The 17,863-nt window shown below is 41.1% G+C and overlaps 1 protein-coding gene across 1 annotated transcript in view; it reads left to right on the forward strand.

Annotated features, from left to right (window-relative positions):
- Nucleotides 1–5,606: 5,606 nt before the first annotated feature.
- LOC118339904 (SH3 domain-binding protein 4-A-like) overlaps nt 5,607–17,863 on the forward strand; it is a 16,795-nt gene continuing 4,538 nt past the window's right edge. The window contains exons 1-2 of the mRNA XM_035677718.1: nt 5,607–5,759; nt 6,469–8,822. Coding sequence (XP_035533611.1) covers nt 5,636–5,759; nt 6,469–8,822 — 2,478 coding nt within the window. The 5' untranslated portion in view covers nt 5,607–5,635. The remainder of the gene's footprint in view (nt 5,760–6,468; nt 8,823–17,863) is intronic.

Genomic DNA, 17,863 nt, shown 5'->3' on the forward strand with positions numbered 1-17,863 from the left:
CACTGAGGAGGATCTGTTGTCAGAAACTGAATATAATATTTATAGGTATGTCTTCATTAACGTATAATCAGCTGAATATAGGAGTCGCTGTTTATCTGCAGAGGCTGCGTGTCGCCATGTGTCTGCAGGTTGGTTTTCATGAACTACAAACAATGGCTGATGGTGGATAAAGATCTAAAAACATTAACTTGGTTTAGGAAAAGATAATGACAATAATAATCCCTTAAACACCCTGGCACCTTCCGTTTAGGAAACTCAGTAGAAATATTTGGGATGAACAAGTCCAGCTGATGATGTAATACCTCCTCATTATCTAATAACTCAAATAAATTTCCCTTTGAATGTTAAAAAACTGCATCACATTAGCCGTAATGATTAACACTGGCTTGTGTTCTCACTTCATTAATCAACATTATTACTTCGTCAGTTAAAAATCTGCTAAACCCTTTTCATGGAATTATAAACGCCTGTTAATGTGACAATTAGCTGCTTTTGCATTTTCCCCAAATTTATTACATTAATACATTTTCAACCCATATACAGAGATGTATCACGCCATCCATCTGTTAATGCTTTATAAATTATACTCTGCTGTTTTTCCTGATATAAAAGGAGACGCTGGCGGTAAATTATTGCATTCGAAACACTTAATATTGGCAATTGCTGGCCTAAATTTGAACTGTTGACGTGTTTAAAATGCCACTTCCTCTTTCTAAGTGCGAACCACTCTTCTTAAACCGTCGATGGCTGAAGAATCTCCCTCAGTGGCAATAAAACTCAACAGTTAGCGGTCTCATTTACCTGGAAATTCATCCTGAGGGGAGCGATTGTAATATTTTACAGATGAATTTCACCGGTGATGAATGGTGGTGGTCGCGGCAGAGCGGCGCTGCAGACTAATGTAGTTGACCACGTGCCAAAACAAGTTTTTAAAAAAAATGCATTTTCCTGCAGGTCTGCAGGGTAAAAAGTAAGACCCTGAACATGTAAGAAAGCTGCAGCAGGACAGTAAGAAAGACCCTCAGAGAGAGGAATCACCCACTCAACAGGAATATGATGTTTCTCTGTGTGGAAGCTTAAAAAAAAGACACAAAGGGTCAAATGAAATCAAATAAATTTTTAAGAGACTAAATTGCCACACTTCAAGCACTTAATAAGTGCAGATTCATGACATCATATTGTAGTTTTTGGAGAGGAAAAGTGTCGGCTTCAAAGGAAACTCAACATTCATTTTGCACAAACTTTAGCCTGCAGATTTCAAACTGTGGTGCCGAAAGATCGCTTGCCTCAATGTTCCTCCAGAATTCTTTGATTTCTGGTTGAAATTAGACATTTTTGTTTCTCACTGTTGGAACACAACCAGCACTTCCCCATAAATCCTCAAAACACCTTCTTTCCATCATCATCTTTTTTTAGGAAAGTTTGTCGGCTTACCTGTATCTCCAGATAGATATCTCCATCTTATACAAATGCTCGTACTGTAAGTTAAAAACTCAGTATCATGGTAAGGTGATAAGGTGAAACCACTCATTAGTTTGTAGGCGTTTAAAAAACTTCCAAGGACATTTCTTCCCTGAGCTCCTGTACATTTCTTCTGCTGGTTCACCGCCACTATATCACAGGTGTAAACATGCGTCCATATGCATGCTGGGAGCAGAGCTGCATTGCCGCAGGCCACAACGGGGCAGCCAGTTAGGTACTTGACTCAACTAGACCTAATGTGTTTCTGTCCCTAAGGTCAGTTTCCTGTAAAATAGATGAAAAAGCCGACCCTTTATAGAGTTTAAAGTCAAATGAAGCTTAGTTTTGATGTTTTTTGATGATTCTTATACCCTTTTTTCAGCCAACAGAGGCCAGGACAAAATGTAGGGAAGGACTCAGAAAAGCTGTAACTTGCTGCATTCACTAAACAAGTTAAACAGTTTTGGGTAATTTATTTTGTCTCAACGGACTATACTGGTAAAGAGAAAGAGCGATAGCGAGAGAGATGTAGATCTAACAAATCAATATTTAGGAGACATTGCAGGAACACATTACGCAATAAATTAAGGAATCCAATTTTGGAGGTTTCATCAAAGGATTGGGATTTTTAATATTAAAAGTTAAGGAGACTTTGGTGTCTATTCCTCAACTATGTACATTTACGATTTGTAGAATCTTCTAACAAGCCTTTAAAGTTGTTTTCATGTCATTTTATTAAACTGATAGGAATCTGTCTTTGGTTTGTTTGATCTTGATTTAAGAGACTTTTATCCCCTCGGCCTCCATCTTTGATCTGGGATTACTGCATGTTTGAATGCTTACACAGGAAATTCAACAGTAGATTCAATTTAAATATGACATAATTTTGCTTTAAGGTTTGACATGATAGGTTTGTGTTTTCCAGCCTGTGCTGCTCGCATCTCATTCTCTGTCCTTTAATCTGCTCATTTTAAACAGCTGTGATGGGAAAAACGATAAACTCTCCGCGAGCATATGGCTGCTGGAAATGGTTATTATAGCAGGATTCATCCAGGGATTAGGCCCGGCCGGCTCTCGGCTAATTAAACTTTCGACTCCCTGTCGTCCTCACCGCTGCTACACTCTGTCACCCTGACTGAAATGAGTTAATAACGCAGAGTATTTCACTGACTCGGATATTGATGCACCGGTGGGGGGGGGGAAATATTCCAATTTTGAGGAAGGCTAACCCACAAACCCTCGAGCAGTTTGCTGAGATCCCCTGAAAGTTTCCTTTATAGCTTTTCCTCTCCCCTGTAATTGAAAGTTCTCTGTTAATGTGAAGTAAAACTAAAGTGAAATGGAGTAATTCCTGCAGATGCTGTATATAGTATCTCTGTAATATAAAGAATGATGTCTGTAAAAGGTCACACGCAGGGCATCACAGTCAAACGTTTGTGTTTTTATAATTGTTAGTTTGTATAGTTTGTCAGCGTGGATCTGCAGGGGTCTTCTTGAGGAATCCGGTGTGCTCTGAACTGCTACGTTTCCTGTCGCAGTGAACAGGAGCATCCAGTTCCTCACTTCCCCCCCCCTCAGCAGGGCTCGCCTCGGTGTTATATCAAAGCCGGTGACAGTGTCTTTATCTGCTGGCTTGTTATTGATCGCAGCCTCACTCTGGCGGCCCGCTGAGCGCTCATTTTTGAGCAGGAGGAGAGGGTTTATCGACGGACCGACGCGTTCCCAGATGAGCAAAGAGTGTGCAGGAAAATGAAATGTCACCTCGGGAGGGTTTGTCTGCCTTTCAGACTGAGATCCCAGGTGAACACAGGCAGCCATTAAACAAGCCTCACTTTCTTTTCACTGGATGCACTGCATCCCAGAGTGCACCTCTGCTACAGTTTCACTCCTCACCTCCAGAGAAGAACTGCTCTAAAGCTGAAGCAGATTTTTAGTTTTTTGTCATTTTGAGGCATGAGAGAGTAGTCTGCTCGATTCTACCTTACTCCATTTAAAAATTTGCAGATTAAAGACCTTTACGCCGGGGACAAGATGGATAAACAACATGAAAATGTGAAATACTTGTCTGCAAATATGTTGCATCAAAACTATCAAGGCCAGACAGGCAGAAAAAAACATTTTTTGCAGAGCTCCCGTGGGGTCTCGGGGTCACACTGGAGCAGCGAGCGGCTCACGGATAAAGAGGTCACAGTCACCAGGTTCATTTCAGCGGCCAGTCCTGGGTAAAAAGAGTGGAGGTTTTTTGCCAAAACAAAGTAGTCTTTTCACTAAAACCCTAAACAATAACTAAGCAGTTGAAAGCTGAAAGTACATTATTCTTACAGCAGTGATATTGAGTCTGTTTAGTCTACTTGACTGTTTTGCTGCTATATAAAGAACTGGAGAAGTGATAGGAACAAAAATTGAAAATGTATCTCATCAGATAAAAGTTGTCCTTGGGGACAAACACTAGTTCCCTGTCAAGAAGATAAAGAAATGGCAATATTCTGCATATCACAGTTTAAAGAAGACGTTGAAAAGACCTCTAACCCACAAAATGATTGCCTTATCTTAACAATAGTTTTCTTTAACTTTTGTGCCTTTGGAAGTTTGCACAATTCAGCCTTATTACTGCGTATAATGATATTGAAACAGCCTCCGCCCTCAGTGGGCGAATGGGTTGTAAAGAGCTTTATGTAGTCGGAAGACTAGAAAGGTGCTAAAGTATATGTTTTTTGTGGCTTTATTGCCTTTAATTGACAATGACAGCTGAAGATTGACAGGAAAGGGTTTCAAACCTTTACATTAATGTGAGTATAGAAAGATAAAATCTGTGTATTTCGTCTCTGACATCAAACCTTGCTAATAACAGCTCATTTTATTATGTTATTAGTGAACATAGTGAAGTGATGTTGCAGTGCTGTATTATATGAAAACAAACACCTGCACCTGAATCAGAATCCTCAGCGTTTAATGTGAAAATTAAGCTCCAGACATTAAAGTGCTAATGAAGTGAATCAGTAAAAAGCATTTACATGGCAGCTTTCACATTCTGTGTTGCCTTAATCAGATTAAAATAGCATCATTAGCGTGCAAATGCAAACATTCCCACTGCCGCCACTCGCCACGTCCTGCAGGAATAATAAAGTCTCTTGTGACTGAAGGGAACAACGTTTTGCTGCAAAACTATTTCTTGCTTCCTCTCTAATCAGATTACAGTCCTCTGCTGAGTGTTTTCATACACAAATTGAATCACAACTCAAGTCTGACAAGGAAATTGGTAACTTGGTTGATACAATCACAGATGTAAATGCTTAAAACACAGAGAAGTGCAGTTTATACTGTACAGCCAGGATAAAGGGATGGTGAAAAGGTTGCTGGTTTGAATTCCCTACTGGAAAATATTAGGACTTGTGTGACTGCAGACAACTTAGTCTCTGAGGTTGGGTATGAGCTTTTTATATATGCTATATGGCCAAAAATATGTGGACAGAGGTGTCTAAATACTTGGTCTAAGGCTGTTTTTCAAGTGGCACAGCAGATAATCTAGTTGGTGAACTACTGTAGTTAAGAGCTCTGTTTACTTTCCCTAGGGATTTTGTCTTTGTCACAAATGTGTCAACCTCACTAACGGTCTTTTGGCTGAATGGGAGCATAACCCTGCAGCCAGGTTTTAAAATGCTACCTGAAACCGGAAGAGTGAAGGCTCTAACCACAGTTTTGGAATGACATATTCAACAATCAACAAGTGCCCACATGTTGCCGTAATGTTGTTTGCACACTACGTTTTCAGCTCATGGTTGACATTATGTTTCTGACCTTCTCTTTATTGTCACTTTCACTCAGAACTTTAATCTCTTTAGGTTTCATTTCTTTATTGCTTTTTGATTGTTGTCCCCCTGAATCACACCTCTCTCTGTCTTCTCTCAGTTCAACACTCATGGTCTTTCCATTGATTTAGGAAAACTGTCCCTGTTCAGCCATGAGTCATTATATCCCTAGCACATACTTCACACAGCGCCTTCAAAAATTCAGTGATATTTGTTAACCTTATTTTCCGCAGCAGCGGCTTTGACCTTTGTAGATTTAACTGTGTTAGTGATCTAGAAAATTAAGCTTCCCTGAAATGTCTTTTGTTTGTTTCCCATCCAGATGAAAAGCTGCCAATGAGCGAATGCTACGATAAGTACCAGCCATGGCTGCCCATCGAATCATCAGAGTGACGAACAACAACCACATACTTCCTCGCTGTAAGTCTGAGGGGACGCTCATCGACCTCAGTGAAGGAGTCACTGGAGCAAGTCTCAATGATGTCAAAGGTCAGTGTTTCACTGGAGCCGCACCAGTTTTACATTGTTGTTATTATGTGTGTAAGGTTCAAGGCTCAATTATTTCACTTATCATTTAATTAAAGGACTGATTAATCAATGTTCATGCATTATCTTTAGAATTTAAATAAGTTGTTGTTTTAATATTGGGCTTTTCATCTTTTGCAATTGAATTATTTAGTCATGTTGTTGAAAACATTAATATTCTTTCTCTGGCTCTTTCACTTCACTGGTTGCACTTCATTACAGCTTTGCTTACATGCTCCATATACACTAATGAGGTGAACTATAAATAGTCAATTATGCAGTAAATTATGCAGTTCATCCTCTCATACTTTTATAGTAGAGTAATATGAACATTTTGTAGTTACAGAATGATTTAAAATAAGATTTTCTGTTATTTTGGGTGTATTTTGGCTTCATTTATTTTTTTCTGGGATGATCTTTTCTCTAAAAGCTTTTCAAATTAACCACTGAAACAATAACAGACCTGTAGTACCATCACTTCATTAATGCAACTGGTCAATTATGTCTGATTATGAAATCAACACTGTTAACTGCAGTGTTTTGAGTAATCAGCCAATAAGTGATTAAAATGAGACCAAGCCGGTTAAAATAATGCTCTGCAATCACGACAAATAAAAGACCATCACGAATAGTTTTAAATTGTGATTTGGTCTAATATCTTTTTCTTTTTCAGTGCCTTCTCCAAGTGCCTTAAGACTTGACACTTCAGCCTCCTATGGAGCTGCACAGGAAGTGGTTGCCATTAAGGATTATTGCCCCAGCAGCTTCACCACGCTGAAATTCTCCAAAGGTGATCGCCTCTATGTGCTGGACACGTCAGGTGGAGAGTGGTGGTATGCCCACAACAACACGGAAATGGGCTACATCCCAGCCGCCTATGTCCAGCCGGTCAACTTCAGGAACTCCTCGCTTAGCGACAGTGGGATGATCGACAGTCTTGGGGAAGGATACGAGGATGGGTCCAAGGAGTTTGGTGGTTTGGGGGAGTGGACAGGGATGAGCCTTAAGCCCTCCTCAATTTACAACAACAGCCCCTTCTCTGTGAACCCCTTTATCTGTCCGTTAGATCAAAACTGCAAAGATACAGGTGTAAGGAACTCAGCAGATCTTATCTTGTTTGATGCACTGGCATCTCCGTCATCTTGCTCCAACTTTAACACTAGTGCAATCATGACCAATGGGTTCAGCAGCTGCCACGTTAACAATACCACCCCCACCAGCCCAAATCAAGAGGATGCACCTAACCTCCACAGGGATAACCCATTTTTCAGGAGTAAACGTTCCCACAGTCTCTCAGAACTCTCAGTCCTGCAGGCACAGTCAAATCCAACCTTACCCTCCTCGGGATTCTTTACAGGCCTTAAGGCTCCGTCACCGGAGCAGTTTCAGAGCAGGGAGGACTTTAGGACTGCTTGGTTGAACCACAGAAAGCTAGCCAGATCTTGCCATGACCTTGACTCTCTGGGTCAGAGTCCTGGATGGGGCCAGACGCAACCGGTGGAGACCAACATTGTGTGCATGTTGGACAGCAATGGAGGAGTTGTTCAGCTCCCAGACACCCACATCAGTGTGCACATCCCTGAAGGCCATGTCAGCAATGGAGACCACCAGCAGATCTCCATGAAAGCCTTATTAGACCCTCCTCTGGAGCTCAACAGTGACCGCTGCTCCACCGTCAGCCCTGTGGTGGAGATCAAGCTCAGCAACATGGAAACCAAGTCCTTCATCACGTTGGAAATGAAGATATTGGTAAGTGTCAAGAAGGAGAGCTGTCACACTGCAGAGGTGCTTTGTGTTCGAAGCGACTGCAAAGAAGGACCTTACACGCCCATCCCTAATGCTTACATTTACAAGGATACAGTCCAGGTCCAGTTGGATAGTCTAGAGCCTTGTATGTATGTGGCTGTTGTGATTCAGTCCCAGTATATCAGCCACAATATGACTGTTTGGGACCATGTGCAGAGGAAAGTAACTCTGGGTGTCTATGGACCCAAGCACATTCACCCTTCCTTCAAGACAGTTGTTGCCATGTTTGGGCATGACTGCGCCCCCAAGACCTTGTTGGTAAGCGAAGTGGGCCGACAGGCTAGCTCCACCCCGCCAGTGGCCCTCCAGTTGTGGGGGAAGCACCAGTTCATGCTGGGGTACCCTCAGGACCTCCAGGTGGGATTGTACTCTAACATGTCCAACTACCAGGTGAAGGCGACTGAGGGTGCAGGTGTGATTCGAGGATTTCAGGTCAAATTGGGGAAAGTCAGCAGGCTCCTGTATATGATCACATCGCACAACCCAAACAGCATCTCAGACTTCACTCTCAGGGTCCAAGTTAAAGACGCCCTTGACTGTATCCTCACCCAGTTCTGTGTCCAAACTCCGCAGCCTCCTCCAAAGACCGGAACGAGGATAACAGGCCAGAGGAGGTTTCTGAAAAAGAAAGAGGTGGATAAGATTGTCCTCTCGCCACTGGCTGTCACTTCCAAATACCCAAAGTTTCAGGACCGGTGCATTACCAACCTTAAATTTGGCAAGCTGATCAAAACCGTGATTAGGCAGCACAAGAGCACGTATCTGTTGGAGTACAAGAAGGGGGATGTTATTGCTTTGCTCAGCGAGGAGAAAATCAAACTGCGAGGGCAACTGAGGACCAAAGAGTGGTACATCGGATACTATCAGGGAAAGATAGGCCTTGTCCATGCCAAGAATGTTTTAGTTCTGGGTAAGGTCAAGCCTATTTATTGGTGTGGGCCGGACCTAACGACCACAATGTTGCTGGATCAGATCCTGAAGCCTTGCAAATTTCTTACGTACATCTACGCAACTGTGAGGATGGTTTTAATGGAGAATGTTGGAAGTTGGAGGGCATTTGCAGATGCTCTGGGGTACGGGAATTTGCCACTGAATTATTTTTGCCGGACCGAGTTGGACAATGAGCCGGAGAAAGTGGCCTCGGTTCTGGAGAAACTCAAAGAGGAGTGTACGAACATGGAGAACAAGGAGAGGAAGTCCTTCCAGAGGGAACTCATGATGGTAAGATATTTTACTGCGTCAGTGTTTTTATTGTCTTGGTTTTCACAAGGATATGATAGACACACTTATAACACCTAACTGACCTGGCAGAAGTTGACTTGATTCTCACATATTGTGTTTTCCTGAGCAACAGGATTTTTGAGAACTATATATCTCAGCCTTGGTTAGTCAGGGATTGTGAAGCTGTAATCCTTTTTAAAGGAAAAATCTGTCACTGTCTCATAGACAAAGAACAGGGTGCTGCCCGCTGTGTGAGTCAAATTAGTTCAATTTAAATTTATCATGTATCTATTAATCCCCAAAAATAGTGACAAGGCCTATGGTAAGTTTATAGAGCCAAGGGTGATGTCTTCAGATTTACAAATATGCAAATATAGTCAATGTGATGATATAAAACAGGAAATTATCACATTTTAGAAGCCGGAAACAGTCAATATATTACATTTATTGATGATAGTCACAAAGTCACAACCATATTCACATTGGTCCTGCTAAAAGTGTTTCTCACAATTTTCTAGTAAAGAGTTGGGGCAAGTTCACAATCACAAAATTTTACTTGAACTGAGAAATACAGTTGGAGCCATTCCCTTATATCTTCCTAATGTACATTATTCACAAAGCATTCACGCTCAGCAAAAGCATTTACTGCACAGATAAATGTTAAATAAAATTGTCAGGCATTACCATAACACTGCAGCAACAGCATTTATTCTCAAATGATGCACATTACAAACTGAGTGCTTTTATCAGATGGTTGCTGCATCATTAGTTTCGCTCTGTTGAAAGAAAGAAGAACAAAAATCTAATTTCCTAGTCAGTCAGATTGATTAATGTCTGTTTGCTACATCTTTTTGCCCTCAGACTGTGTTGCAGTCGGACAATGTGACACAATTCTTACGCTCAGTCACATGAACGGTGAACAACTTGTCTTTACAGCCGGAGGTAGCTCACAGCGGGAACAGCCATCACATGAAAAATGAAGGGGGTGGGGGGTTGGAGTAGAAAATCCTGCAAAGGCAAGCATAGAAATAAAACTTAACATCTGCAGTTTGAGCCACAACAACTCTGTCAACCAAACACACGCAGGCTTCGATGTGTTTTTCTTCTCCGACAGTGCCGGCGCCCTGGGGGAAGCAAAATTGTCCCGAGACATTTCCCTCGCCAGACGCCATTATTCAAAAAGTACTCTAGCAAAGAACGTTTACCAAGTGCTGTTTATCCAGGCAGAGTTGATGAAAGCATGCACTGCTGGGGGTAAATGCCTTGCTAAATGGGACTTTGACACTAAGTTACCTTGTTATCCAGCGCTGCTTACCTGTTACTACCTCTACCTGTTTGTCTGTAAGATCACGTGACCTCCACAAAATCTCACAAAGTCTAAAGCAAAGGAAGCTTGTTTTATTATTGTTGCAGCTACCTTCAACTCCTGCTGAGGCTCTTTGTGTGACATAATGTTTCACCATGAGATAAATGGCCAACTGCCAAAATCGGATTTCATTACTCCGTGTATCAGCCAGACGTTCAGTGTCTCATGTTGCTCTGCAAGCTGTTTATGCCAAATCAGATTTAAAGTTATTGTTTGCTGAAAAGTTACTACATGACAGGTTGAACATCTATTTGAGGTTAAAATGCATCATTACATGACACACATTAAAGCAAATACAGACTTAATAGGATTATTTTTTCATAAATTCTGTGTTTTCTCCTCATTGTTCTATCAGCTCTGTGGTTGTTTTAATGTTTCTAATACAGGATTAGACTGTGTAGTTTTAAAGTTTACTTGCACACTTAAAATCAAAAAGTCCTCGAGACCTCCTGTGAAGATTAGGCGACCCGTAGTGGGGGTTCAGACCCCCAGGTTCGGTCATTTTTAAGCAAAAATATCAAACTTTCTGTGGTTCCAGCTTTTCATTTTTGCTGATTAGACAAAGTCAGGTATTTGACATCAACTTGCTTGGGCTATTGGAAACTGCAATCAACCTTTTCACTATTTTATATCTCCTACTTTTGCCTTTTAGGATGAATGCATTTGGCTCTAGTAATGGCCGCACAACCTGTATGGCTTTGTCTGATATTGACAAAAGCATTTATTTGAATTTGGACTAAGGACATAATATAATATGACCCAATCTCTACCCTTTTGCTTCATTTTTTTCTTGTAATAGCTCAGACCTACTGGACTTCAGCTTTCACTGAAAAGTAGTATTTTTGTAAAAGAAAAGGTTGTTTTAAGCTGATTTTTATATCTTGACACGTGTTGTTTCTGCTGCAGAAAAGTCCCTGCTCAGTTTTATCTGCTGTATGTGTGTGCGACAGTTTCTCCAGACTGCAGTAAATTGTCATCAGGCTGCAGGAACAAGGTCTAGTGAGTCACACAGGCTTGAATTACTGAAATAGCCCGTCTTATACAATTGTTGCTCAATAAAACATTCCTATGTTGAGAACCTCTGTCTTCAAAATCCTTGATTAGCAAACAAAGCTTTCACTGCTTTCTTTTTATAATAAAGCTTTTATCCAGTCAAGACCTGCACTTTTAGGATGAAAACACCCAAATACACCCTAATCTGTAAAATAAAAAATCTGTCCAAGATATAAATCCAGGTGCCTTTTTTAAGCACTTCACAAAGATCACACCACTTATGTGCAGATAGGTTATTTGGACAGGAAAGGATGGGATGACCTTTAACCTTAAAGAGACAAGCAGAGGGCCGAATGGGAGACGATGATGATGAGTGTGAACTGGAAGCTGACGTGGCAAAGAACCCAGGGAATGAGCCTCAATGTGGGGGAGATGAGGTAGCTTCATTGTCCCCCCTGAGGTTTCTGTTATGAGAGAGGAGGCAAAAAGCAGAAAAATGAAATGGGTTTGGTGGGAGGGATGTGTGAACTGATACAAGTGGGAAAGCGTTTGACACGCCTATAACAGGATACTGAATCAGGACAAGGTGTGGTCTTTGATCCTGATCTCATTTCATTGACTTTATTCAGTTGATGATGTAAACTGAATTTTGAACAATTGTTTGGGGGAAACTTTGCTTTCTATCTATCTACGTCTGTGCATTCAGTACAGAGAGCTTAGCATAAAGAGCTAGCTTGGCTAGTTACAGCATGTAACTCCCCCTAAAAGCACATATTGTCATTTTTACTTTTCAGCTCTTATGTGGATTAAACAAATTAGAGATTTAGAGAAGTTAGTAGCTGTTCGGCCTTGCTTTCAGTTTGTATGCTTAGCTTTTAGTTTTGTATGTAAGCCCATTGTTGGTGCTGCAGTGCCCCAGAGCTTTAGAAAAGTAGCAGGAAAACACCACTTCTTTTACACATTGTAGGCCTACAGGGAGGGGAAGTCGCTTAGATCACTGAGCTGTCATCACTTCCTTTCATTTCTCTGCAGCATTGTGTTAAAGTAGGTTTTTCATTGATCCAGTTACATAGTACACATTGTATTGTTAAGAAAAGTAGCAGCTTAAAGCCCTAATAAAAAATGGCTATGTTTAAATACTGCACCAAGGCTTTACATGAGCAGAATATCACTTTTCAAGGCGTACAGGCACAAACTGCAGAATTGTCTGCTGCTCATCTCATCAGCTCAAAGTGGCATTTTCTTTGCAATATTTGAAGTTGATCTGTTTACATAATATCACCCAGTATATCCATATCTTTTTGTGTTAACCAATTTTTATTTAACTGTAAAGTCCAACAGTTTGTTGTTGTTTGTTTTGAGGGCTGTATAGTACATTTTTGAGCTGTAATGAAAATATACCAATTTTGCACTAATCTGGGTATCTTCAGTCTCCAGCACAACCACGTGTGTGCTGAGCTAATCAGTTTAGCAGCAGGACCACAATAGCATTGCTTAGCACAGGCATCCTTAAATATCCCCTTATACCATGCTTGATTTACAGCTGTGGACAGACACGTAGATATATGAAACACAGTTGATGCTGTTTTCTTGTGTCCTTTTGAGAATCCAGAATTTGAATCTGAATCTCCTGCACAAGTGGAAAGTAAAAAAAAGTTCTGGGGAATTTTCAAGCGGGCAGAGATATATTTCTGCTGTAAACCTGCTGCCTTTAATTGCCGCTCTGGACACTGACAAAAATGAAAGTGTTGCAGCAGAACAGGCACTTATGTTTTGTCTTCTGGGCTGATAACAGCTCATCACGTCTCCCCCTCTCTCTTCCACGCTAGCCGACAGGTGTTCTCGTGTGAAATGTGAGCAGGCATTGATCAGGACGGAGCTGGAGGCCTGGGGGGCATCCGACACTGCCCCAGCAGATCTTTTAACGCCGCGACTCGAGTTACGAAGGCTGAGGACAAATGAGAGAGTCCCTTGCGCTTGTCATCGGAGGAGAGTGGCTGAAAAGGCAGGAGAGTGTTGTTTAATAATAGATACATGCAGAGAGGCGGGGCGAATCACTCCTGCAGAGGACGTAATCAATCGCCAGCTTGTAGACTCCCATCGAAAAATAGTGCCTTTAGTCATAAAACCACGGCTCGGAAAATTAGAGGTTTTTATGAACGAACAACCTCCTCCATCCCCTGTGACAGCCAATAGCATGTTAATTAAGCTATGAATATTAACCAACCTGACTTTACAGACCACATTGCTACATAGAGCTCTCCAGCTGTTTGTTAAAGCTGAAATAGTTGCAGGAAAAATGCCTTTTTGTTCAGGTGAACTCATCACAGCAGAGTCCAAACTGCTCTAAGGCCTCTGAGGATGTTTCAGATTAAATCCTGCTGTCAGTTCCTGCTGAGAAACCAGAGGAAGCGTTTGATCTGAACCAAAGAGTCAAAAACAAAAGTGTTACCTCAACAGCGGCTTCGTCCTGCCAAACTTCATCTCTTTAGAGCAGTTTGTGTTTCTGCCACATCTGAAGAGCCTGGATGATGACTAAAGGTGGAAAGGGAGATTGAAAACACCAAAGTTCATTTGTCTGTTCTCTCTTTATTTCACTCATTTATTATTATTTGACTGTTTAAACATGAAGACCATCCAATGTACAATACCAACCATGTATAATATACAATCGAGGTGGCTGTTGTTTTGTTGTATCGTTTGCTTCAGTCGGGTTCAGTTCATTTCGCCATTATAGGAGAGAGACAATTAATTTGTGTATCTGCCCTGAAGAAAAGCTGCATTTAATCACTTTTTCTTGTACAATATAACAAAATTAGCTTTCTCTCTAGCGTCTTTCTCATTCTTTATTTGTCCTTTCTGCCTCTACTTCCTCTCTCTCTTTCTCTCTTCTCTACCTGTCAGTATTATCATCTCCCCCTCCTTCCTCCTTCCTGTTGAAGCCTTTGGAAGTGAAGCTGATTTGACAGCCGCCCAGTCAGCTGTCAGCTCCGTCTGTCCGTCTGCTTCGGGGCTTCCTGCAGGTCGCCGCTATCTCAGATTCTGTAGAGACTTTGGTCTCTCAGGGAGTGGACTGGCTTCTATATTTAGGACAGAACCATATTGTTATTTAATAATGTGGAAACAGAGACATCGATAAGAAAACCGTGTTGTGCTGCAGCTGTAGATTCATTTCTACCCTCTGGTATTGCACAGAGAGCGCAACATAATTCATGCGTGTGTTAACTGACTTTGGAGTTCACTCACTTATAAGAATAACATTACCCAGAATTCCAGAATAGGCAAACAAAATCTAATCAACCTAACCAATGAAGTCAAGAAAAAAAACAATTATGAAGCTCCCATGAACAAAACTGAGGCACTCAGATGTACAGGTGATAAATGACTTGAAAGTGTCCTTGAGCAAGACACTGACCTTTGACCTCCATCGGTTTCAGTGAGAGCACCTGATATGTGTCTCAGAGGTAGATGAATTCTGATATCTTAGTTCAAGGTAAATGACTCCCTGGCCTCCTGACCTTTATTTTGAAGCACAACCTCCTTCCTGTCTGCTGCTTTAATTATTTCCGGCTTAAACAACAGTAGATGAGCTCCTGATTTGCATTTGAACACATCATGCTCATTTCCAGACAGCCGGCTCAAGTCTTGAACCCTAACGTGTGTGTGTGTGCGTGTGCGTGTGTGTGTGTGTGTGTGGACCAGGTCTATATTTAGACTGGAACCTGTGTGAAGCCTGAATCAGCAGACGAAGGACATCACAGGAGAAGGCCAAAGTGCTTGTCGGCCAGGTGGTGGAGAGAGATAGAGACAGACAGGGAGAGAGAGACGAGGAAGGAGGGGGTAAATACAGACACTGGGCTGTTTGTGGTGCCTGTTTCAAAACCAAATAATTCATCATCTCAGTTTGGTTTGGAAAGAATAATGTGTGTGTTGGAGGTTATCCAGGTTAATTCAGTTCATTACAGGGCTGCAGTTCATTATAGAACCCATAAAAGAGATAAGAGAAGTAGAAAGGAGTGTAAAAATAGATTATTCTAATAAATGGAAAGGACACGACCTTGGGAGCACAAGGTTCTTCCTGTCTTGTCTTGTCTTATGAAAGTTAAATACATACGTTTTACCTTTTTAAACTTTTCAAGTCTGCTGATTTTGTTTTGTGAAAAGGGCAAAACCAGTAACAAATTGAGCTGTGACATTTCCCCAGTCTGAAATGTATTTTATAAGATATAAGAGTAAAGGAAATAGTAATTGTACTTTGTTACCTTCCACCACTGTCTATTTCTCCATGAAGTAGTCCCATATTACACAATACGATATCTGCAGTCTTGTGCACAGGGGTGTTAATAATTAATCAATTACAGGTATAAACTAATGAATAATATATTAGCTTTAGTTGAGTGTATTCGATCAGTGCAGGTGTTTTGAGCAGCTTTGATCAGAGAGTGGTTTTCAATGGATACACTTTGCAGGAGCAGCAGTGTAATAAAAGGTGTTGTTTGCATTGATTACATGTGGGAGGTTTGGTTTCATCAGTCTGCTCTCTGCAGTTGTTTCCTCTTCTATCATTCTCTCTCTGAAATATGATCCTGGAAAAAACTGATCCAGCTATTTTTTATCAACAAGTTAAAGCGAACAGACTGACTCCTTATCACTGTAGATGTCCTCATATTGTTAATCAAGAACCAGAGAGCATATTTCAGTCTTCTGCTCTTGAAATTATTATTCATGCACTTGTAATGTTTTCCAAGAATTTACTTTAACATGTGTATTAAAAGATCCAGTGTGTAGGATTAAGAGGCATCTAGTGGTAAAGTTGCAGATTGCAACTAAATGAACACTGCTCGTGTCTTAATTTGACGATGAATCTTGCAAAAATGCAAAAGGCCCTTCTACAACCAGCGTTCAGCTTGTCTCATCTAGGCTACTGTAGAAACATGGCTGTCAACATGGTGTCATATCCCCTTTGTGCATGTGTTGTGGTTGTCTGCTAGAAGCTGTCATACATTGACTGTTTATTCAGTCTGAAGCCAACATTTTTACCATGCCATCTGTTTAGGATCTTTGCCGTGCTCTTTTTAACTCTAGACTATCTGTGGATAGTTGGGCTCCCAGTAGAAACCTCCTGAAGCTGACTGCAATGATGCCACACTGGTTTTCAGAGTTGGTTCCCAGCTGTCCACTGCTCCTAATACTTAAGCTGGGTTAAATGCAGATAATGAATCTCCCTGCGGTTGTCAATAAAGGATAACTTCCAAGTTACTCAATTATTGTTCTCAACATCATGTATTCTGTCTGTATATTATTTATAGAAACTGATGTGTCATTGTTTCAGTGTTACAGCAGTGTGATTAGAAACTTGTTATTGGACCAAAATATTGTCACTTATCGTGAGTTTGAATTTGAGTGACTGAGTGAGAGAAATCAGTGTGAAATTTGGTCTTTTTGATTAAGATTAGAGTGTTTTGGTAGTTGACTGTGTGTGTGTGTGTGTGTGTGTTTCTTTGAAGCTGCAGTTGACTGACAGATAGGCTGATTCACTAGAAACCACTCGAGCTCCATTAAATTAAGTCGAGGCTCCGCAGTTGGAGGTTTTGAAATGTATTTCATATATTTTTAAAATTTTTGGGGGCAACGTACATTTCTGCAGATTACATCTGGGAAATCTCTGATATGATTTACATAAAAGTACATAACCTGAAATACATTTACTTTTGCATATTCTCATGGATGTGAGTAATCAGGGGCCGGGCAAGATGAATCACTTCATGTTACATTCAGGACTTCTTGACTGTCTGAAGGCCATTAAGACAAATCTGTCACGAGTTTCACGCAGCACTGAACACAACGCTGACCTCTGATCTGATCTTATAAAGCCGTTAATAAACTGAATATTCACTGCGTGGAAGCTGTTGTGTTCAGATGGGAGTTGGAATGACAAGAACAGTATTTTCTTTTTATGCCACTTTCTACCTCTACTCCACTTTAAGAGGGATGTGCTGTTTACCATAGATAAACAGATTCATTAGGCATCTGGCATTTTGAGTTAATAATAATGTCTGCACTCACAAGGTCAATAAACAGAAAATGTCTGCAGACACATCTGCAGGCAGGCTTGTCTGTGTGGCTGCTGAGAGACACTGTTAGCGCTCACCTTTGTGAGTTTTGGGAAGGTGAGCTACTATGGAGGCCTGAACTGAACCTCTCATGCATCCTGCTGCATAAGTCTGTCTACATTTCTAAATAACACTACTCCTAAATGACTGTTACTGGCTAGTATTAGGTTATAATAATGCTGGGGTAGCACAAGAGGGGCACTGACTTATGCAGGAGTGGCATCAAGTCCCAGCTTTCCAGTCATTCCTAGTTTATTCAACTCGAAAACTGCTTGGGGACTAAGGTCCCCAAAAACATTCAAGTACACTAGATAAAAAAGAATACATTTATACCATAAAAACTGCATTGGATTGGAATAAAGTGGGCATGTCTGCAAAGGGGAGACTTGTGGGTACCCACAGAACCAATTTTCATTCAGATATCTTCAGGTCAGAGGTCACAGGAACTTTGAATCCATCCATCGCTAACACTATCTAAAATTTAGCCCAACGTTAAGCGTAATTAAGCCCCCTTCCCAACATGCTTGGGTGACATGGACGGCCTCTGTAAACGCCCCTGCTGTACCCCT

Source organism: Morone saxatilis, unplaced genomic scaffold (genome assembly GCF_004916995.1).
Source record: "Morone saxatilis isolate NCDOM2014 unplaced genomic scaffold, NCSU_SB_2.0 Contig6, whole genome shotgun sequence".
Taxonomy (NCBI): Eukaryota; Metazoa; Chordata; class Actinopteri; family Moronidae; genus Morone; species Morone saxatilis.